Source organism: Panthera onca, chromosome B2, assembly GCF_046562875.1.
Source record: "Panthera onca isolate mPanOnc1 chromosome B2, mPanOnc1 haplotype 2, whole genome shotgun sequence".
In the NCBI taxonomy this organism is placed as follows: domain Eukaryota; kingdom Metazoa; phylum Chordata; class Mammalia; order Carnivora; family Felidae; genus Panthera; species Panthera onca.
This window is the reverse complement of record NC_138343.1, coordinates 98,628,538-98,653,040: the sequence shown is the minus strand read 5'-3', so window position 1 is coordinate 98,653,040 and position 24,503 is coordinate 98,628,538. Positions and strand designations below refer to the sequence as shown.

General features: G+C 43.5%; 1 protein-coding gene across 1 annotated transcript; it reads right to left on the bottom strand.

Annotated features, from left to right (window-relative positions):
• Positions 1–717: 717 nt before the first annotated feature.
• Positions 718–2,208, bottom strand: GPR6 (G protein-coupled receptor 6). The gene has a single exon (XM_060614528.1). It carries the CDS (start codon positions 2,206–2,208, stop codon positions 1,120–1,122), a length of 1,089 nt encoding a protein of 362 aa, XP_060470511.1. The 3' UTR covers positions 718–1,119.
• Positions 2,209–24,503: the final 22,295 nt, after the last annotated feature.

Sequence of the window (24,503 nt, the reverse complement as noted above, 5' to 3'; positions counted from 1 at the left end):
CATTTGATTATGACTCATATCCATTGGTGGAATGGGAATGTTTGGTCCCCGGGAATCTTAATGCCCAGTGTTTTGAAGATAAGGCTGCTGAGCATACCTTCACTTACCTCATGAACAATGTATCTTGGAATCCTGTCTTTGAAGAATTTATTTCATAAGGCTGTGCATTTTGCTACAAGAACTGGCCAGCAAAAATATACTCAGTCAATATGAATTTTAAACATTTAAAATTCTTTCCAGTTTGGAAAAGCTACAACTAAAAGGGTTTCAGAATTGCACATATGGTAAGAGGAAGGTATGGTTTCAGACATTCTCTGGAGTTTGTCTTCCAAACGCAGAAACCAAGGGGCAGATTAATTTGCATAGATAACACCAATAACCCTTTAGTGTCCTATGAATACTGCTATGTGAATATATTACTCCCTCTCAGCCTCCCACTGCAAATCTGTGTTAGGTATCTCTGACAATTTATGAACAATGTGCAAATGCATGATTTTGTACATTAAGATTTCATAGGAGGGAGATGATACATAATAAACTTTTTAAGTAAATGTACTAATAATTCAGCTCTTAAATAGTAATTCGGTAGTCACATGCCCAAAATTACATTTTTATTATGTGTTTATTTGTGTACAAAATACGTTGTAATTTACTGACGCATGTGCAGCAAAATATTCTATCACATACAACAAAAATACACCTTTTACTTTCCTTCCCCTGCCCCTGAAAATGGCAACACTGTTTTGGCAGTTCAGCAGCTAAAAATAAAGTGCTATAATTAAGCAGTATTGGGATGTCTTCACTTGACAAATGTGATGTACAATTTGAGTATACAACCACATCTTAGTTTTTTCACAGAACAGGAAATTCCACATCCTGAACACCTCCAGAAGATACAAATATTTGTATATATATGTACACATGTATACACTGTATATGTAAAGTGCCAACGAGCCTCTTTGTCCTTTGTGAGTTTGATGTATTTATGTTTATTCTTTCTTTCTCTTCCCAAAGCCAGATTCACACTATTGGTGTCTCAGTTCATCAGCAGGCACCGAGAAGCTCACGGAAGGCTGGCTTGTTGGGGGTGTGGTGTTGGTGGGAGGACAAAGAAAGCCTTCAGACCTCACTGGGGGACCTAGAACGGAAGGGCACTTTGGACTGGAAACAGCCACAGAACAGGAGCCACAGGGCACGCTGAATCTCCTGGTTGCGGAAGGCATAGATGATAGGATTGATCATGGAGTTGTAGGTGGCGGGCAGCAGGGTGGCGTAGGTGTAGACTGCCGGGTCCTCGCGGCTGCCTACCACGCAATAGATGGCGAAGGGCAGCCAACTGGCGCCAAAAGTGCCCAGCACCACAGCCAGCGTACCCACGCCCTTTCTGGTGGCTGCGAGGTGGGGCGGCGCCAGGCAGTGCTGCTGCAGCGCGATCTGGTGCGCGTGGCGCCAGACCACCTGGCAGATGCGCATGTACAGGTGCAGCATGATACCAAAGACCGCAAAGAACGCGGCGGACAGCAGCGCCACGTGGCTGCGCGTCAGCGGGCGCACCACGCTGCAGGTGGAGCGCTCCGCTAGGCAGTTCCAGCCGAGCACCGGCAGCAACCCGAGGCCTAGGGACATCGTCCAGGTGGCAGCGAGCAGCAGGTGCACGCCCAACAGGGTCCGGCGCGAGTAGTAGGTGAGTGCGTTGTAGAGAGACAGGTAGCGGTCCACTGTGATGGCCAGCAGGCTGCTGACCGAGGCAGCGAAGGAGGCCACGAGGAAGCCCACGGTGAGCAGGCTCACCGTTTCTGAGGGCACCACGTACTGGAACACGAAGTGAAGGATCAAGCCGCAGCCCGCCAGCAGGTCGGCGGTGGCTAGGCTGCCCACCAGCACGAACATGGGCGTGCGCAGCGCCGGGGTGGACGCGATTAGCGCCACTACCAGCGCGTTTTCGCCTGCGATCACCGTCCCCGACACGCACAGGAGCACGTCCCAAGGATTCACCGCCGACAGTAGCAGCCCCGGCGGCCCCGCGGGCAGCTGAGAAGACAGCTCGAGGGACGCGTTAGCCGCGCCGCCGCCCCCCAGCGCCGCCGCTGCAGGGGGCCCCCATTCGCCGCTGTCCCGCGCCCCTGCCGCTGTGGCCGCCGCCGCCGCTCCCTCGGTGGTCACTGCCACCACCTGGGAGTCGTTGAGCGAGGAAGCGCTCGCGTTCATCGCTGGCTGACGCTGCACCCCTGCGTGGAAAAGGGAGAGCGAGCGTCAGGTGTGTGGTTCACGCTGCCAGGGAACTTTCCCCGGGCGCGGGTGCCTCGCTCATATTGCTCATCCTACCCCAGGACCCCAGAACAGAGCAAGGAAGCAGTGGCTGAGAACCTAAAATTAATAAATACCTGTTGAGTACGGAGTGAGCGTGTGAGTGAAACGCACACGACTGCTCCACGGATATCTGAGTTTTTGCACAGATATATATATACACAGAGAACATGCGCTTGCATACACACAGATCAGTCCCGTAAGTGTGCCCGTAACTGCAACAGGCACCCGTTTGCACCTGGCTAGGTAGGGGCATCAGCCCTGGCGAGTCCTGCCCTGGGCTCTGGCCGACAGGGTTAGGCTTTTTCCTAAACTAGGTGGCGGGAGTCGCTGTCCGCGGTGCTGAAAGCTAAGTTTCAGAGGTCGCGGAGTCCAGCGGGCCCTGAAGGCCACAGAGATCCCTGGGAAAGGGGTTTGGGGGAGGGAAGCTGGGGGTCTGTGTGGGGGAAGGGTGTGGAATCAAGCGTGGCCCTATTTCTTCTGCTTCAGGGAAGCCCCCTGGCCATCCTTCACCCCTTCCCTTTTCAACACCCTCAAAGTTCCTCTCGGGTGTCGGGTGCTCACCTGGGGAGTCAGGGCCTCAGGAAGTCGCTGATCATGAGCGCTGTGGCGGGGCGCAGGCTGCGCTCCCCGCGCGGACAGACTCTCCGCCTGCGGGGCGGCCGGGCCCGCGCGGAGCAGAGCGCGGGGCGCCTGTCTCTGTGCCGGCGCCGCCGAAAGTGAGAGACACGGTTAGAGGCAGAAAAGGCGGCTACGAGCAGCGCGCCCGCGGAAGACTGACTGGCAGGGAGCGGTGACGTCAGGCTCCCGGCTCCCGAGTGCGAGCCGGCACTCATTCCCCTCCACCGCCCATCAGTACCCCCCAGCTCCGTCTCTCCTCCCCCAAAGTACGTCTCCGAAGGTTCAAGGAGGGAGGAGAAGACGGAGCGGCCACCTTCTGTCCAGAACCTCCAGGAATGGGATGAGGGAACGAGGAGAGGAAGAGAGGGGTGAAGTCTGGGGGTAGGGAGGGTGAGCTGGGAGGAGAGGGGCGAGGTGTGAGCTGCAAGGCCGGGCTGCAAAACCTTGGGCCAAAGGCCACCAAGAGGGTCAGGTCGAAGTATGAGCCCTGGAGAGGGAGGAGGTTGGGGCAGGGAGATCTAATGGCAGAGTTGCTACCTTAAAAAAAAAATACAGTACTGTGTTGGGGACAGGAATGAATGAACTGGGGGTGGGGGTGGGGCGGGCGATGAGCTTTTTGAGAAGATGTTTGTGGTACAGTGTCAGTTGAGTAGAGCCAGAGGGGAAATGGAAAGTTGTGGGAAACAGAGAAAAGATGGAACATTTGAGGGAAAACAGGGTTTTTTTTGAAGTTACCTGTGCAATTCCATTCTCTCTCCCTCTGTTCTTTCCTCTCTCTCCTGCCGTCTTTCCTGTACTCTACACAGCAGGTTTCACCATGATTTCCCAGCCCAGTGTTCCCCAGTTTCAGTGCTGATAGTGCCCTTGGAACTTGCTCTTCAATTAAATACCAAGTCTGTGTCTTGTTAGAAAAGAAGAAAACAGCAAAATGTGATTTACTTTCCTGGCAACAGACTTGCCCTGTTAATTAGTACCCTATAAAACAAATTACAGGATGAAAATAGTGATAATTCAGCTGCACCAGACTTCAGTAGGCAGGAGTTTTATTTTCAGCCCAGATAAATCATCCTTTTAGTTTAAAGGTGTTTTGTTTTGTCAGTAAAATACAAGTAGTAGACTTCTTCTTTTATTCAATCAGCCAGAATCTCCAATAGTTGTACTTAGGCAAAAGCTGAAATAATTAACTCCTTCTAAAGCTCTAAAATAAACGATTGCACTTTGGCATGATGGCATTATACTGAGGTCATAGCCATGCTTTTCAGGGACCACATGCTTTGGGCAAAGTGAAAATAGACGTTTGTTATTGGTGCTTCCTCTACTTTTCCCTGTGTATCTTCTTCCCTTTCCTGGCTTCACTTTGCCTCTAGCCCCATGGGCTCTACAAGGAAAAAACAAAATAAAACAAAATTCAGACTGTCTATAGGCTGGGGTGGGAGGTAGATTTTTACTCTGGCTCTTTTCCTTTAAACATAGTGCCCGAGTTCAGATTCCTCCTGGACACTCTGCCTTAATGCAGCTGAACTTAAGTAGAGGAAAGAAGGATAGCTATAGGACCATTCAGTTCTTTGCTGGAATAGCCAATGTTGGACCACAGAATGAGTTTATACACATTTTCTCCTTTTGGGAAGTTTATAAAATTTTCCAGCCACCGTTTCCACGAATCCCCAAATTGTCTGAAGTTCTAAGTTTCCGAAAAGAGCTATTTTGGGTTTCAATAAAAGATTCTCACGTAAAAGCCAAGAATGTTATTTCAGAGCTGTCAAATGAACTGCCAAACCACATGTAATAACATGTTAATTACAAATTTTCCAAACAATTAGATAAAGGCCCAATAAAGGAGGGGAATTCTTAACGTCTGAATGTCATAATGCAGCAGAAAGTGTGAGATTGAACTTGAACAGAGATCCTGTGTTTTGGACACCCTCAGGCACTCATCATTGCCAAGAGTGGACTTTCTGGTGGTTTCAGGAGGAAGATAGCCCATGTAGAATTATGTACATAAATGCTGGTTGAGGGTTCATAGGCTATTTTTTGGTCATGCCAGTCTGTGTTTATTTCTCTCATATGCTAGGCTGAACATTGAAAGTAGACAGAACATGTTCTTTCAGGCTCCTCCTTATCTCCCTCATGCCTGTCCATCTCCTGGGAAGCAGAAGATGGGAAAGAAGAAAAGTGTGTGGTTCATTGGTAATGAATGAGTATTACATGTACTTCATTATATACTCTGCCAACAGATCCTCGCAAGTATCTGCCCTTCCAGTAGTCTGTTCAGCCTATGAACAAGATGACATTTTCCACTCTCAGCCTAGTTTATGGAAGGAGATTGACACCTGACCCAAGGTGAGATAAGACCAGCCATCCTTTGCTGGACCAGTGGCCAGATTCCTCTTCTTGAAAATTTGAACCAAGATACTTTGTGACAATCGTCAGTCAGTGTTGGGCTCTGGACCTAAGAGATCATAACAGATTAGAGCTGGAGCACTCATGTTGAGCCTTGTGTGATATGAGTAATTGGAGGAATCCAGGTGCAATGAAAGAATAAAGCAGATGTGTAGAAAGGAACAGAAATGAAGATCAAATGACTGAGAGATGGAGGGGATGACTTTAGTCATTGTCTAGTTCCTGACTCTGGGAGTCTGGATCCCTAGATGTCTTGAAATTGACATTTGTGTCTCTACTACAAACCTTCCTAATCTTGAGCTACTTTGAGTGAGTTTCTATTCTGAAATCCTTGATACTTCATGAAATATACTATTCATCTACCAGCTTGTCTGGTTTGGGTTATGTTTTGGGGCATGCAAAATTTTGTTTTCTGGCTTGTAATCACAGGTTGAACTCATCTTTGCCAACCCTGTGACATGCCCATCATATCCTCTGGCGCCTTTCTATTCTAGTACTATCCAAGCATGAACATGAGAATGCTATCCTTGTCAGAGGTTATGCCCAGAAATTACGACCTCTCAATCACAACTCTTTCTCTGGCTTCCCTGGGTATCTCTTGCCCATTTTAGCCTAAGTCAATGATTCCCAACACTGGCTGTGCATTAGAATTACCTAGAAAGCTTTTAAAAACTTTTTTTTTGGGGCGCCTGGGTGGCTCAGTCGGTTAAGCATCCGACTTCAGCTCAGGTCACGATCTCGCGGTCCGTGAGTTCGAGCCCCACGTCGGACTCTGGGCTGATGGCTCAGAGCCTGGAGCCTGCTTCCGATTCTGTGTCTCCCTCTCTCTCTGCCCCTCCCCTGTTCATGCTCTGTCTCTCTCTGTCCCAAAAATAAATAAACGTTAAAAAAAATTAAAAAAAAAAAAAAAAACAAAAAAAAAACTTTTTTTTTTAAGTTTAAAAACTTAAAAAAAAAAAAACTCCTGGATCCCTCACTCAAAGATTCTGATTCATTTGGCCTGGAGCGAGGGCTCGGCATCAGGTTTTCTATAGTCTCTAATAGAACCAGGGTTGAGAACACTCACATAAGTGATCATTCAATCTCCTTTCTTATCAGTTTAGCATGCAGGAGAACTCCTGAAAGAGTGAACTGGAGTTTGGAATAATTGCAACAAAGGAATTATAGCAACAATCCAGTCACTTAGTTTAATTTCAGATTTAAGGCACTAACCAGATCTTCTCTGCAAACCTTTGATTTTCCACACGAACCTCTTTTATGGCCCAAGATCAATGCTGACACTTGGTTCCCATTTGGCTCTGATGAGCTCAATGGCTCCCATCAGGGTCTAAGCTCTGGTTGTTCTGGACCCTCCATTTTTCTGTAACTTTCAGTATACCTCAGCATCTGCCCCCTTCCTTGTTCTTAGTTCATAGCCATTTCCCAGGTGTGCCCTCTCCTGGCCCAGATTTTTGCAAATCAATTCTGTTTTACAAAATTAGACCTACAGTCAGACAAGCTGTCTAAACCTTATAAAACTAGGTTGGAAAGACCCACGCTAGCAATTCTGGCCTATCTCTCTAGGCATCTGCCAGACGCCCCTATAGACACACACACACACACACACACACACACACACACTCCCTCTACATGGTTCTTAGAGACAAGTCGTCTAGTTTTCTACTGGGAAATTTGTCTATTTGGTGATACACAAACACTTATTCTGATAGCTTTGGAAGAGATCAGATGTTTAGTGAGATGTATGAAGCTGTTATTAAGGAAGATTGTTGCTGAAAGAGGCAGCAATCACAAAGGGCCATTGAATAGCCTACACTGTTTGTCCAGATCCAGGATATTGGATGGAGTGTAATCTTTTTGGAATACATCCTGAGGCGGATGAATGATATTCAAAATATCTCCATTTCTCTGCTTTCACCTGCCCCTAGGGTTACTTCTCACCCCAGGCATTGGAGGCATGTCATAATGTTCAAGGTACCTATCTACTGCAAACACATTAGGGATATTCCTGTTTTATGCCAGGTGACTGGTCTTTACTCCAAAGGGCTGTTATTCTGGAAGGTCAGCATAACCTGATGTTCCCACCAAATTTAGAAAAGGAGCATACCACTATTATTATGATTACATGCCCATAAGATGCAGAACATTGTGCAGGGCAGTTGAAATTTTTTTATTTAATTCAGTGGTGGACAACATTTTTTTTTTTTTTGCATGAGAAACAAATGAGGAAAAATAGTAGCATTTAAAGACATATGTCCTTTTTCATAAAGAGCAAAAATAACTTTCATGGAGTTTCATGGGGCTATGTATAATGTTACAATTTAGATTCAGTTAGATTATATTAGTACTGACTTACTGAACACGAGAATGATAAAGTTGGGTCTACTGGTATTTTTGAAAGTAACACAGAAGAAATCTAATCTGTCATGCCCTATATTTTATTTAATTTTTTAAAAATGTTTATTCATTTTTGCTAGAGAGAGAGAGAGAGAGAGAGAGAGCATGAGTAGGGGAGGGGCAGAGAGAGAGACACACACACACAGAATCCGAAGCAGGCTCCAGGCTCCGAGCTGTCAGCACAGAGCCCGAAGCGGGGCTTGAACCCACAAACCGTGAGATCATAACCTGAGCCAAAGTCAGAGGCTTAACTGACTGAGCCATCCAGGAGTCCCTGCCCTACATTTTCAAAGTGCTGTGGACCTCACACAGCAAGTCCATGCTCTATCTTATTTCATTCTCTGAAACAATTACATGGGTTTTGGCATTATTTTCTTTGCAAGTGGGGCAACTGAAGTTCAGAGGGGTGAAGTGAGTTGTTCAAGGGTACACAGGACACTGGCAGGCACATTATGTACAAGATAGCAGCAATCTCATGGGAAAGCAAAACAAACATCAATTCAATGTGTGCAAAGGTGTGTAACTTCCAACACTCAAAGAGGCTTTACTTGGAATAGACAGGCATATCCAAAATGATGCAGGTTGTATTTTATAACTTCAATATTACTGTGAATAGCTGTTTATAGATGACCTTAACATTCACAAGGATGGCCCCATCTGGATTCCTCATCATTCCTGCCCCTCCACCTGTCTTCGCAACCCTCTCTATCTTTGTTCCTGACCATCTCTCCTCCTCAAATAGCTACTTTCTCTGAAATCAGCCTTGGCCTCTCAGCCATCTCTCTCCCCTTCAGATCTCTTCCATTTATAAGGAAAAGCTCTCCCTTGAACTTACATCTCTGTCTAGCTTCTGCCCTATTACTCTCTTCCCCTTCAAGCCAAACTGCACTCCCCTTTCTCACCCCTCATTTACAACCCTTTCACTCCAGCCTGGCTGCCTGCCAGTCCTGCACTTTCAATGAAGTCACCAATAAAATCAAGTGATTGCCTTCTAATTCTTTGGGAAATTTGAGGAGGAGGACCTTAGTTAATAGACAGTAAATGAAAGGGGTCTTTACAGTTATCATTTTGATGGCTGTTCAGTATTACATTAAAGACATAGAGTGGCGTTTAATTTACCATTCTCCTACAGTTAGACATTTAGGTTGTTTATATGTTTGCTATTGTAGATAACTCCGCAAAGATTACTTTCATGCACATAATTATTTTTATTGTGTATGATTATCTTGACATGAAAATTGTCAGCCAAAGGGCAGAAACATTTCATGGCTCTTGAAATGCATTGCCAAATTGCTTTTCAAAATGACTACAATAATTTGCAATGCCAGTAGCACTCTGTGAGTATACCAGTTTCTCTTCAGCTTTTATAGCACTGAGGTTTTTTAATTTCAAAATATTCTTTCAATTCAAAGGGCATATGTGGTACCTCATTAATGATTTAAATTATATTTGTTTGATTTCTACTAAGGTAGACCATTTGTCTCTCTTTCTTTAAACAATTTGAATTTTCTCTTACTTGAATGATCTATTCTTAACCTCTCTTTGGACTTAAATCTGGTTTTATATAGCTGATCAAGTCTACTGGAAAAGATATTCATCTTTTGCATGTCAAACTTGAGGGAAATTTTTCCTCTTTTCCCTTTAGTTTTGATTGTTCTAGAGTATTGTGTTTTTATAACGTCTCACTTCTTTAGAAAACATCTCAGCTCTGGAAAGCAGACCTGAGATGTCTTGACTTCCCTGCCATGTGTGGCCTGAGGAGAAGGGAATCATTTGGGGGCAATGGGCAAATTTTGGAGGGTCCCACAGGTCAACTAGAAGAATTTGGACTTGGTGCAAGAGGAAATAGGGACTCAGGGCAGATTCTGAGCAGAGAGATGATTCGAATTGATGCTTCAGTAAGCAGTGGAGAGCAGAAAGTGGCTGCTTTTCTGTGACACACTTGTGGGGATCGAGCAAATAAAGCAAGCTTACTCAATGAGAGCAAGCAGGAATTGATGCCTCTTGAGTTGCTGCTAAGATAACTCACTGCTCTGGATGCTTATCTGAAATGTAATCCCCTGATCTTTTGAGAAGGATTCTAAAACCTAGGAGAGTTGCTAAGGGAATAAAGCCCTAAGTATCATAAACAGCTGAATCCATAAAATAATTTTCCCAAAATGTCATGAGTTGAATAATCGAGCCAGCAGTATTTGAGGGTTTGGCAGGAGTGAGGAGGAAGCCAGTGTGGCTCTGGCCTCTCCCTCTCCCTCCAGACATCCCTCCTGTGTGCACAAAGGATAGTCCTCACCAAGGGTCCTCTTTATGCCTGTGTTCTCAGGATTTCTGTAGTCCCAGGTGTTCCTTCTGCTAAGGACCCTGCCCTCTCGTAGGTTCTAACACCTGCCAGCTTTTTACCTGATGTAGATTACATCCCCACCCTGTACCCCAAACTGACTGATGCTTTAAGCAGGAATAATTGATTTGAATGACTTGGATCACATGCTTATTTTATTAGGTGGAGGTGGATTAATTAGACTTTTCTTTTGAGCTTTAAAAAAAAAGGATAAATATCTATATATAGTCATAAAGAGACATTCCTAAAATGAAAACGAACAAAAACCCAAACAGTGAATAAAGAATGGGCTCAGTTTCATAAAAGACGTTATATGTATATATATAAATATATGTGTGTATATAAATATGTATATATATGCTATATATCAAAATGTTAACAGTGATTACCTCTGAGTGGAGGCTATTTTTTATCCTTTTAATGTTGTATTTAATGCATTGGCAGAAACCAATCGCTATCTTCCGATATCCATTCTCCCTTTATTCTGGAGTAATGGAACCTCCCATTTTAGCTGGGCACATTGCCACCTAGCATAAAGCATGTTTCTAGGCATCAAGTGCAGCTCAGTGTGGTCATTCAACTGTTCTGCCCAGTGAGACATAAATGGATGTGTTATGTGGCATCGTTCGAGAAAGTGTTCTTGAAAGGAAGGGGCATGCCCTTCCCTTCTCTTTCCTCCTTCTTGCTGGCTGGAATTTGAGCATGATGGTTGGAGGCAGAGTCGCTATCTTGGGTCCCGAAGTGGAAGCCACATGCTGAAGGTGTTGGAGCAACAGAGAGAAGAAACCTGGGTCCTTGATGATCATGGAGTCTCTATACTAGCTCTGCACACCCTATACCTACGTGACGTAGAATTATTTGTCCTCTTCTGTCTTGTTTAAGTCACTACTATTTTGAGTTTTCCATCACTTGACAGCTTAATAAAATCACAGATAATACATTTGTATATTTTTAAAGCCATGAAATACATAAAGGTATATTGAGAATTCAAGTCCAAGTCCTGTACATGAAATGATTTTTCTTCTTGCAAAATTTTTCGTTGAAACCACTTGTCCCAAATTTCACTCATATCTGCTCTCACACTCCACTCAAACAATTGCATCAAGTTGGCACTTAGTGCTATGTTCAGTTTTTTATAGAAAGACACGTTGCCCAATCTTTAGTCCCCAGGTTGTCTTAATTTAATTCAAAAGGCTTCACAACTGTCCTGGGAATAAGATATTGAAGTGACTGCCCTGTGACTGGAGACGTCGTAAGCTGTGGCAAAACCAAAGTTGAGATGGTCTAGGTGGCCCTTTCCCTGTCCACATGAACTGCTTCCATCAAGACTTTGAGGCTAGGGCCTGTGAGGACCAAGAGTCACACTGTGTGTGTGTGTGTGTGTGTGTGTGTGTGTGTGTCTGCGCGCGTGTGTGTGTGTTCGGTCCATCTGTGTGTTACACGTGCTTTATGTGGGTGTGTAGTGCTCATGTGTTATTGGCACATGGGTGATGTATACATGTTCAAGAAGTGTCTGTGTGTTCATGTGTGTTTTGTGGACATGTGTTTGTTGAGACTGTGCATCGTATAGGCGTGTGTGCATACAGGGATGTGTACTGTACTCCTGTGTCACACGGGGGTGGGTGTGTGTGTGCATGCATATTATGTTGGTGTGTGTTTGCAAGTTTCTGTGTGTGATCACACGCTCGCACACACACATGTGTAGTGATGTGTTATATGACAGAGGAGGTACCTAGCATTGCGGGGTCCTGAAGAAGGTTGCAATTGCTTTAGAAGCCGGGCCAGAATCAGTGATACAGAAGAATCCCTACTCTTCCACACCCCCTCATACATTTCTAGGTCACAGGTGTCCCCATTCATTCCTAATAATAATGCAATGTTTACATTACATTTACTTATCTAAACTGTAGGCAAGTACCAGCAATTCAGTTTTAAGTTGGCTTTAATTTAGCTGGTACTTTCGCTTTTGCTGCCCCAAATGACGAAAGTCATTTTTTTTAAATTAAATTTTTTCCAGGCATTTGTTTATACTGTGAAAGGAAAATTATCCTGAAACATAAGGAATACTCAATATAACAAAATAAAAGGGAGATATCAGATGAAGAAAAGCAGATGTCACTGAAACATAGTGTTGACATTTCAGCTATTCTCACACATTTGGTGTGAAAAACGTTTTTTAGCATCCCACACATCACCACTATATCCCCACAAAGAATCCATCATCTTTGGCTCTTAAGTTCACTTACTAATGTGGCTGTCACTCCTCAGCAGGTCTGGGATCTTAAGGACCCTCTATAAAAGGGGGGAAAAAACTATTCCCGTGTATTTGTAAATTACATCTCTATGTATGTAGAGATGCCTGACTCCACAGGATCATATTGCCCTTCTGAAGTTTTTTCACACACAACATGAAGGTGCCCATGGCCTTGGGGGTGTCTGAGGAGAAAGCGCCCCCCACTGATTCTGCATTTCCATGTTATGTTGGGGAATGGCCAGGCCACCCCTAGGTGGTGCTGTTGAGGACTGGCTGGGAAGTACACTTGCTACATTTGAGATAAGGAGGAAGTAGGGTGGGGAAGGCTTTGGGAGAGTTTCTACAGCCATTTATGTTCCTCCTGGCTGGTTGTGGCCATGTCTGAAAATATGTCCAGACTGTAGACATAGGATTGTTAGCATGGGTCATTATGCACATAACCCTATGAGGAAGACTGTTATCCACATTTTAAACTGAGGTTGAAAGCCCCTTGTCCAGGGTTACACAAATAGTAAGTGTACATGTTGGGCACTTGAGGGGGGTTTGAATGTAGGCAGTTTGGTTTCAGAACTCTGCTTTTAACTAAGGCTCCCTCCCAAACACTTGCAACCGGGACCACACAGGAGCCAGGTGGAGAGAGGGGGTTTTATTGAGGCATAGGCTTGACACCTGTTCTGAGAGGCTTAGCTCATGAATGCACTTGGCCAACAGCCCAGCATCTTGGTGTGATGTTGCTGTTCATCTTATTAGGAAAAATCTCATGAAGTGAAGAAAATGCTTTTTACTTCTGGAAAGTGTTTAAAATGTTGACTTGTCACATAGGGAGAAACATGGCCCTCTAGAAAAGCTTCTTTCAGCTCCCACAGGTAATCAGGGAATCCATCAGGACACCCTTTAGGTTCTACTTTCAAAAGAAAATGAGAAACTGAGCATGCTTCTCCTCCTCCACATGGCTAACTCTCACCACCTTTGTTCTATTCTCAACTCTGACCAAGTTCATTTTGTTCCCAACAGAATAAAGCTTTTAAGATGAAAGTTAGATTCTGCCCCGCCTCTGTTCCAAAGTCTCAGTGACTCTCATCCTGCGAGGTCTTGCGGTGGCCACATGGGCTCCAACTGGCTTGCCTCTCACTCTTCCCTCTCTGAATACAGCTACTGCTTTCCTTTTCCCTGACTCGACTGTAGTCCTACTAGTCTTTTCTTCCTCTGACACACAGACATACTCCCAACCCAAGGCCTTTGCACTGGCCATTCCCTTTCCCCCCATAGATATCAGGTCTAACTCCCTCACTTCCTTCAAGTCTGCTCAAAGTCACCTCCTCGATGAGGCCCACTGGGACTACTCTATTTAAAATCGCAACTTGCCTTCTCACCCCTTGCTTTTCCCTTTCCTACCTTTTCCTGCTCTACCTTTTCCCCATGGTCCCAATCAACTTTTAACATAAGATACAATTGAATTATTTATTGTGTTATTATTTATTGTCACTCCCCCACTCCCACCCCCACTAGAATGTAAGTTCTTAGAGAGCAGGGATCAGTGCATCATTTATTAATGTATTCCAAACACCAAGTACAGGGCCTGACACATGCTATGGGCTCAGTAAATGTCTACTGAGTGAATGAGGGGGGGACCTGCAGCCTACAAATGTTCTCCTTTGTGGAGATTCCACAAAGCCTATTAAAGTCCAGATGAGCAATGGTCCAGGGCTGACAAAGATTCCTGGGCTTAGTGGGAAGCCCTGTGTATTCTGCACAAGGAAGGCGGAGTTGGGTTGAACCATCACTGTGTCTCTGCAAAAGGGAAAGACTTTATTATAGCTTCACACTGCATCTGGACACTTTTTAAAATAAATATACTAAGAACAGGAGGTTATTGGAAAATGCCATTTTTGTCTTATTCATGCAGACTGCCTTCAAGGAGGAAATGTGTGTCAAATGCTTAGCACTGTGCTTGGTGCATTTTAAGTGTCCCATAAAGGTTGATTGTTATCATGGCTATCTATCTGCCTATGTATAAGGGAAACCTGGTTACTGCTGTGAGCTTTTCTCCCTGTTTTTCCAAAGCAGCTCCCTTTCTGCCTCCTCACGTTGGAGCTATGCTGGGGCTCAGCACCCAAGTGCTGTCCAGGAAGTGACCAAAGCTGAAATGCACCATATATAAACCCACGAGTCTTCTGAAAACGTTGGCTCAGCCAAGGGGACGTGCATGGTCAGGAGGCAAGACTGGGGAAACACATCCCCTCTTTCCAAGCCCAAGGGGATCATTGGTAGATGACTCTCTGGTTCAGTGGCCTTCTAATAGCCTGAGGGACTGAAGGGGAACAGGGCCAATTTCTTCAGCATTCATGGATTCCATCACTGAAAAACATCCATCACTCCAGACCATCTCTAGATACCAGACCGAATGTCTTGGTAGCCCATCCAACTTCTTCTAGATGCTTGCTTCATATGTTGGCACAGGTTTTGCTCTAAGGTAACAGGAGTAGCAGAAGGCTCCATTTCCATGATGTTTCCTATTGGTTATTTGGGAGAAAAGGGCTTTAAAAACCACAAATTTATTATCTTAAAGTTATGTAGGTTACAAGTCCCACATGGCTCTCACTAGGCTAATGTCAAGGGGTTGGCAGGGCTGCGTTCCTCTCTAGAGGCTCTAGGGGATAATATGAGTTTTTTTGCTTTTTCCAGCTTCTAGTGTCTCCCCCATGTTTCTTGACTCCTGGACCCTCCCTCCATCTTCAAGAGCAGCAGTGTCTCTCATCCGACCCTTCCTCTGTAGTCACATCTCCTGCTGACTGTAGATTCTCTGTTTTTAAGGATTCATATGATTAGGTGAGGCCCACCTGGATGATCCAAGATACTCTCCCAGTCTCTAGGAACTTAACTTTAATTGTATCTTCAAAGTCTCTTTTGCCAGGTAAGGTGACATATTTCCAGGTTGCAGGGATTGGGATGTGGATATCTTTGGGGGCCATTATACTGTCTGCCATAGCCATCAAGATTAGGATTGTCTTTGAGTTATAAAATTATCTTTATGTGCATAAAAAGCTATATACCCCAATTTCAACTCTCATTTTCTCCAACTATGGCCGTGTTTTTTTGTTGTTGTTGTTGTTGTTAACTATTGATAGGTTTTTAGAGGATATTGTCAATTGATTTTGTACAGAATCCTCCTATCCTGACAGCTTCACATCTTCTATTAGGAGGAACATGCCATCTGACCACCATGTAGTGTTGCTGAAGTTCACCAGGGACCCTTTGAAAATGCAAAGGTGAGGAGCTCCAGCCAGTTCTGGGGAGGACACTGCATCATTAAGAAACAGCAAAGGGGTCTGGGCATGGTAACCAGTTACTTCCAGGAATTATCTGGAATGAGTGCCTTGTAGGCAGACTCCCAGTGAAGGGCAAGTCCAAAAGGGGAAAGAAAAAAGCAAAATCTGCCTTGGCTTGTCCATTGCTATGGTAAATAGACATGGAGAAAAGGGACTGATAAGTGTCTGGCTAGAAAAGTAGGTAATTTTTAATGGATCGCTCCCGAGACAGGTCTTTTGCAAGATCCGAAAGAGGGGATTTGTCCTCTAGATGCCCAAATGGCTCAGAAATATAAAATAGTTCATTTGCTGCCTTGGGTCAGAGTAGATGCCAGATTAAGGTATTCAGGTGTGGAAGGAGCAAAAAAGAAGGTAATCCCTGGACAGAAGTGGAAAATGGTGAGAAACATTAGTGAGGACTGAGATGGTATCAGAGAAGAGCAGAGTCTGAGGAGGAACTGACAGATCCCTAATGAGTCCTAGAAACCTCCTTCCTCTACTTTTGGAAGTTTGGACCAACAGGCTGACTAAAATTCTGAGGATCATCCTCCCCATCCTTCCACCCCCATTTCTGAAAGAAACACTGACTTTCTCAAAAGTTGATTTCAATTACGAGCTGTACGATATCACACCAGCTGTCTGGCAAGCTCATCTGTCATGACCCCAGACAACTGATGCTCCGCATTTTATGTACAATGGTCCTTCCATGTTAACCATAGGCAAACCTCTTTCTAGAACCTACTTTAAATCTCATCACAATGAGTAAAATCTTCAATTTTATTTTGAAGCTGCATTTGAGAAAGCAAAGAAAGGGCCTGTGACCATGTTCAGAAAGGACAGCTAGTATCCTGACCAGCAAAGATGATTAAACTATCATAACCGGGGGCCTGTGGGTGACTCAGTTGGTTAAGTGTCTGACTTCAGCTCAGGTCATGATCCTTGCGGTCCATAAGTTCGAGCCCCGCATCGGGCTCTGTGCTGACATCCCAGAGCCTGGAGCCTGCTTCAGATTCTTTATCTCCCTCTCTCCCCTTGCCCCTCCCCTGCTTGTGTGTTCTCTCCATCTCAAAAATAAATAAATAAACAAACAAAAAAGAACTATCGTAACCAGACACAGACACGGAGAGTAACATAGCTGGGACTCCAGTGGAGGAGCAAATATCCTCTGCCTCCAGACTGTCTGGGGGGCTTCCTCTCATGTCACTTATGAGAATGACCTGGAACTCATCAGGAAAAAGTTAATTTGAGCATTTTTTAGGAGGTTGGAGAGTGTGCTATGTGTTTTCGAACTTCGCATCAAATACGGTTCATGTAAAAATACTTTAGAGTTGAAGCTACTGAGAAACTCAGCTACCTGGGGATGACATATTCCCTGGGAGCACTTGAGGCCAAGATTTCTCTGTTCCATGGGAAGTAGCCGTGAGCAGGGGGTTCACACAAGTGTGGCTATTGAAGCCACATGAAGCCATCTCATGACCCCTGAATGGCTCTCTGAAGTGTATCTGAAGACATTCTCAGGTTACAGAGGCTTTGCCATGCAGTAGAGGCTAAAAACCTGGGAGTTGACCTTGACTGACTCCTCTCCTCATTTCATTTTATTTTGCCTCATTTCATTGCATTCTATCTCATTCTGTCTCATTAATTGATTAATTAATTAATCCATCCAATGTTGAATGCTAACGGTACTGTGTGCCAGGTACTATTCTAGTGCTGGGGATATATTTAAAAAATAGCAAGTCCCTCAATTTCTTATATCTTAGGGAGGGAATATAGACAATACACAAAACTCATAGGTAAGAAAGCGATAGTCTAGAAAGTGATAAATTCTATGAAGAAAAATATAACAGAGAAAAAGAGAGGGCTCAGCTTCCCATTTTAAATAGGGTGATCAGGTAGCCTCATTAAGAAAGTAATTTTTGAGCAAAAATTTAAGAGATGAAGAAGGGAGCAAGTATCTTAGAGAAGAACATTCCAGAGAATAGTAATTGCAAAGGCCCTGAGGCAGGGCAACTCCTGGTATGTTGAGGAGAAGCAAAGCAGCCAGTATGGCTAGAGAACAGAGGGAGAGAAGAGGAAAAGGTCAGAGATTTAAGGGGCAGGCTGCATTGGTACTCATAGCCATTAGGAAGACCTAGGCTTCACCATTTGGGAGGCAGGGAGCCTTTGGAAGGTTTTGAAAGAAAAGAGGCAAACTCATATGTTAACAGGGTTACTCTGGCTTCTGTATTGAGGAGGAAAGAGTAGAAGCAGAAAGACGAGTTAAGAGACTCTTGCAATAATCTAGGCAAACGTTAGGCATATAGACTAGGCTGATAGCAGTGGTCCGGGGGACTGAGATGTAGGAGGCAGTCACAACAGAACTGGTTACCTGTGTTGTGAGAGAAAAACAGAGACATCAAGGATGACTCAAGGCATCTAGAAGGACGGGTTGCAGGGGAAGATGAAGAGTTCAGTCCGAGATGTGGTAACTTTAGGATGTCTATTAGATGTCCTTCCATGTACGGTTGTTAAGCAAGAGTTGGATTTACAAACTGGGGTTTGGGAACAGGATCTGGGCTGGGGATATTCATTTGGGAGTCACCAGCTTGCAGATGGTATTTAAGACCACAGGACCAGGTGGGTTCACCAGGGGAGCAGGTGGACATAGACAGAGGAATGAGAGGGTGCAGCCCCAAGCTCTGGGGCCCTCCTATGTTGAAGGACAGAGAGATGTGGAGGAGAGAGCCAAGGAGCCTGAGAAGGAGGAGCCAGCGAGGCAGGAAGAAAAGTGGGAAAGTGGGAGGGTGCGATGTGCTTGAAGTCAAGGGCGGGAATCTTCCAAGGAGGAGTTGCTCAAGGACACCAAATGCTGCTGTGTGTCAGGCGACACCGGCAGGGAGGCCCTGCTGCTAGAAGTTTCTTGAGCGGAAGTGGCTCTTTCTCCAAATGACCTCTCAGATCAACCCTGCTGCTCCGCTGGTTGTCTCAGGCCCCACCCTCTTCCATCTTCCCTAGCCCTGGAATGGCTGGCACCCCTCAGCCAGCCCTGCCTCAGCTGGACCACGCTTCACCCCACAGCGGCCATTCGTCCCGCGTCGCTCCTGAGCACCTGAGGGGTGTCCAGCCTGAAGTGAGATGCACAGCAAGCACACGCTGGAGGTTGAAGACTTAGAACAACAAAAGGGATGTAAAAACATCTCATTAATAATTGTTTATATTGATTCATGTTGAAATGGCAGGATTTGGGGATTTTTGAATTCAATAAGACATATTATTCAGGCCAATTATACCTCGTTTAAGTTGCTTTACATTTTACAAATGTGGCTACCAGAAAATTTTAAATTACATTTGAGATTTGCATTTGTGGCTTGCGGTATAGTTCTTTTTAAATATATATATATATATATATAGAGAGAGAGAGAGAGAGAGAGAGAGAGAAATAATTTTTATCATTTTTATTTTTGAGAAGGAGAGAGTGTGTGCAAGCAGGGGAGGGGCAGAGAGAGAGGGGACAGAGGATCTGAAGTGGGTTCTGTGCTGGCAGCAGCGAACGCTGTGTGGGGCTCGAACTCACGAACTTGCGTTATATTTCTAATAGATAGCACTGAGATACATACACCCTTTTTCACTCTGCACCCAAAGTAATCTTTTAAGAGGGCAACATCCTCCATGTCAGTGTCATGCGTATTCCCTTCAATAACTTCCTGCTGCTTCAAAACACCTCATCTTTAGCCCGATCCCTGAGAGCCGGGCCTGCTGTCAGCCTCGGCTCCAGAACCTGTCTTCTTTCTCGTCTGTGCTCAGGGCAGGCCGGCCACATTCCTTCCCACCTGGGCTCTGCTCTGCTGCGGCTCTCTGGCTGGAGCCCTCTTCTTCAGCGTCTTTGCATTGTTCATACGTCTTCCAGACTCAACTTCTGTCACCTCCTTAGGGAATCTTTCCATGGTCTTCAAACTAGGTTAGGCGCTCCACTTGTAATCTGACCGCCTCCTGAACTCTTTCTTGATAGCACTTGTCTGACCTGCCCATCGCTGCATTTATAATCAGTTTTGCTCTTTCTCCAGGAGGCTGCAGGCTCCAGAGACTCAGCCGCATTGCTCATTAGTATCCTTTGCACCCAAAACGAGAGACAGAAAGCAGAGTTTAATGTTTCATGTTACATTGTTACATTATATTCTCATGTTGAAATTAATTGTGCTCTTCTCCTCTTAAATCGTTATATCAAACCTGATGTGGTGCTGCAGAGTTTAAGAAATACTCTTTTTTTTTTTTTAAAGACTTTAATTTTTTAGAGCACAAATTTTAGGATCACAGCAAAATTAAGGGGAAGGTACACAGATTTCCCCTGTTCCCACACAAGCATAGCCTCCCTCATTATCAACAGCCTCCACCAGAGCAGTTCATTTGTTACAATTGCTCCATCTAGTCACCCCTCCCCTTCTCCAGATCCTTGGCAACCACTGACCTTTCTACTGTTTCCATAGTTTTGCGTTTTCCAAAATGCCATACATTTGGAACCATACAGAATTTAGCCTTTTTAGTTTGGCTTTTCTCACTTGGCAATATGCCTTTAAGTTTTCTCCATGTCTTTTCATGGCTTGATAGCCATTTCCTTTTAGCACTGAATAATATTCCATTGTTTGGATGTACCACAGCTTGTTTATCCATTCACCTACTTGGTATTCACCTACAAGGACATCTTGGTTGATTTCAAGTTTTGGCAATTATGAGTAAAGCTGCTATAAGAAACGTCTGTGCGCAGGCTTGTGTGCATATAAGGTTTTAACTACTTTGTGTAAATTTAAAAGATCTTTCGAAGTTGAAGAGAATTGTTTGCTGGTTTGTTTTGCGGGGTGGTTTTTGTAATTTTTTTTTCTTGCTCTTTTAAAAACTAAAACATTCTTCGCATAGAGAGAAATGCTCCGATATCAAGTGTATGATTCTCTTTTGGCAAATCAATACGTTCATATAATCAACATTCCAATCAAGGTATTGAAGATTTCCATCACTCTTGGGGCACCTGGGTGGCTCAGTAGGTTAAACGTCCGACTTTGGCTCAGGTCATGATTTCACGGTTCATGAGTTCGAGCCCCATGTCGGGCTCTGTGCTGATCTCAGAGCCTGAAGCCTGCTTTGGATTCTGTGTGTGTCTCTCTCCCCCTCTCCCGCTCGTGTTCTGTCTCTCTCTGTCAAAAATAAATAAACATAAAATAATTAAAAAGACTTCCATCACTCTCAAGAAGTTCTCTTTACGTCGTATAGGCAATTCCTGCCCTCAAACACAATCACTCCCCGATTTATACCATCATGGATTAGTTTTGCCTCCTTATAAATAGATTTATATAAATAGAATCAGACAGTATGCACTTGGTTGTATCTGGCTTCTTTCGCCCAGCATCTTGTTTCTGAGATTCGTTCATGTTGCTGCTGAATCAATAGTTTGTACCTTTTTATTGCTGAGTAACTGCCTTGATATATTATGATTTTTCTGCTTGCCTCCTGATATTTTTGGAGTGTTTGTAGTTTGGGGCAATTATGAATAAAGTTACTAGAAATACTTGTGTCTGAGTCTTTTGCATACATGTTATCATTTTCATAGTAAATACTTAAGTGTGGGATGACTGGCTCATGTATAAGTGTGTGTTTAAGTTCTCAAAAAGTTGTCAAGCCAATTTATGACAGCTTCAGTTTTCCACATCCTCATTAACATTTAGTTTTATTAATTTTCAGTCTTCTTAATCTCAGCCATTCTGGTGAGTGTGAAGTGATATCTCATTGTGGTTTTAATTTGTATTTCTTTGATGACTAATGACGTTGAGCATTTTTTCATGTGCTTGGATAGCCATTCATAAATTTTCTTTTGTAAAGTCTCTATTCAAATATTTTTCCTGTTTTAAAACTGGGTTGTCTTGTTCATGTTGAGTTGTAAAAGTTGGGTTTTTTTTTTAATATTCTAGGTAAAGTACTTTGTTTCAGGTATATATTTTATAAATATTTTTCTCCCTATCTGTGACTCAACTTTTTATTTTCTCAAATGTGTCTTTTAAAGAACAGAACATATATTGATTTTGAAGTCCATTTTATCCATTTTTTTCATTTACAGTGAGCACCGTTTGAGTCCTAAGGAATCTTTGCCTACCTCAGAGTCTCAAAGATTTTTTCCTATATTTTCTTCTAGATGTTTTGTAGACTTTACATTTAGGTCTTGACTCAATTTGAATTGATGTCTGTAATGGTGTGAATGAGGTTTAGTTTAGTATTTTTGTTTTGTTTTGTTTTGTTTTGTTTTGTTTTGTTTTTGCCTCTAGGTAAATACCCAGTTGTCCCAGTACCATTTATTATAAAAATGATTTCTTACCCCACTGAATTCGGTTGATACCTTTGTGGGGGTGGGGCGGGGGGGGGGAGGTTCTGGACTCTCTATTCTGTTCCATTTACCTATATACCTGTCCTAAAGCCAGTATCACATTCTTTTGATTTCTATAGCCTTAAAGTAAGTTTTGATTTCAGGTAGTATATATAGGTCCTGCAACATTATTCTTGTTTTCAAAATGGTTTTGACAGTTTTAGGCCCTTTACCTTTCCATACAAAATTTAAAATAAAACTCAATCTTAACAATAAAAGCCTGTGGGAATTTTGATTGGGGGTGTATTAACTCTATTGATCAATTTGGAAGGAATTGACATCTTAACGATATTAAATGTTCCAATTCATCAACATGGTATCTCTTTCTGCTTATTTAGGTCTTTAATTTCTCTCAACAATGTTTGGCAGTTTCCAAACTCTTAAGTTTTTTTTAATGTTTTTTGCTGCTATTTTAAATATCTAAATTTTTCATTATCCAAATTTTGTTTACCAGAATGTTTTTAAAAATTAGTTTTTGAATGGTTGACCTTGCTACTTTGTGACTTTGCTAAATTCACTTATTAGTTCTAGGAAATTTTTTGCAGATTTCTTAAGATTATCTATAAAGACAACTGTGTTGTCTTTGAATATCATTTTGCTCATTCCTTTTCAGTTTCGGTGGTATATATTTCTTTTTATTGCTGCACTACACTGGCCAGGACCTCTACTAATGTGTTGAAAGGCTGTGGACACTCTTTATGTTCTCGATCATAAGGGGAACAAGTTCTATATTTCTCCATTAAGCACTGTGTTAGCTTTATCAAAATAGAAGTTCCCTTATTTCCTCAGTTTTCAGAGTTTTTATAATGAATAGGTGTTCAAATTTTAACAATGCTTTTTCTTTATTTGTTGCCATAATCATGTATTTTTCTCCTTTATTTTATTAATATGGTGGAGTTTTTGATGTATTTTTGAATGTTGAACTAACTGTATATTGATCATAAACCAATAAAGGGATAAAAAAGGAGAAACCTCCCTCTCATTTATTGCTCAATTCTATTTTCTAATCTTTTGTTGTATACAGGTTTGCATTTAGGTTCACGAAGATTATTGATCTGCAATTTTCTTTTCATATAACGTCCTTATTACATTTTTTAAAGAAGTTTATTTATCTTGAGAGAGACAGAGATAGCACAAGCAGTGGAGGGGCAGAGAGAGAGGGAGAGAGAGAGAATCCCAAGCAGGCTCTGCACTGCCAGTGCAGAGCCCAACACAGGGCTTGAACCCATGAAACTGTGAGAACCTATGAAACTGAAACTTGAGCTGAAACCAGGAGTCAGACACTTAACCCACGGAGCCACCCAGGCGCCCCCGTTATTAGATGTTTGTATCAAGATTATAGAGGTTTCATCTAATGAACTGGGAAGCGTTCCTTCCTATTTTCTGGTGGAAAGGTATAGCTTTACAGAGATGAGAAACAGAGGCTGCAGAGGGGGCTAGAATGTGTGGGACAACGTGCACAGGGGAGTCCCCTTGGGCCCTGGCCAGGGAGCCCTGGGGGGTGCAGGGTGTGGTTCATGAGGCCTGAAGAGGGCAACGCTCAGGGGGCTGAGGACTGAGTGGAGATTTCAAAGACTGCACAGGCCAGGACACCTAGGAGTTTGGGCCCAGTCTGACCAGAGCAAACTTGCTGAGAACCATAAGTTATGAACTGAGAAGGAAAAGTCTACCTCTTAAGAGAAAGAATCATGCCCTGGGGGAAGGGCTCTGCCTTGAAACAAAGTACAAACTGAAACAGACGAGTCCATTTCCTAAACTTGGTTGTTTTCCTAGATGCCTCTTCTTCCTCTGCCCCAATAATACTAATAAGAGCCAATCTGTGGGCTGCTTACTATGTGCCAGGGAGGCTGCTCTAAGTGTTTTACTTTTGTTGATTCAATTTATCATCTCAGCAGCCTTGTGAGGCAGGTAATTAAAGATGCAGAACTCAAAATACTAGAAGATGATGCAACTTGCCCAGCACTACAGTTAGTAAGTAGCAGAGCTGGGCCTTGAACTCATGGGAGCTGACTCCAACATCCACATTCTTCACCACAGTCGTAGACTGAAATATCTCAAGTGTCCATTCCCCTTCTCTTCATGTCCTGTAACCACAGCCTTGGTTCAGACTCTCCTCATCCCTTGTCTAGGTGTTTATCATCTTCCTATAGATTTCCTTGCCTCTATATTTTATCAGAGACACATTTTCTAAACTGCAAATCTGATCATACAAAATCTTTTTCTTCCTGCTCAAAATCCATTAATGATGGCACTTAAGGTCTGTTATGATCTGGTGTCCACCTTTCTAGCCAGCATTTTCTCCTTCCTCTTTCTTTCTCTCCCTCATTCTTCCCACCCCCAACCCAGCCTTATTGAGGTATAACTGACAAATAAAATTATAACACAATATATAATAATAATATATTGGAAAGGATGCCCACAATCCTAAAATAAATTAATTAACCCATCACCTCACATATCTCCCTCTTACGTTCTACTCTTGTTGCAAATTTCAATTAT

Coding starts and splice junctions, on each gene's coding strand:
- GPR6 (XM_060614528.1), bottom strand. CDS start 2,208: ATGAACGCGAGCGCTTCCTCGCTCAACGACTCCCAGGTGGTGGCAGTG.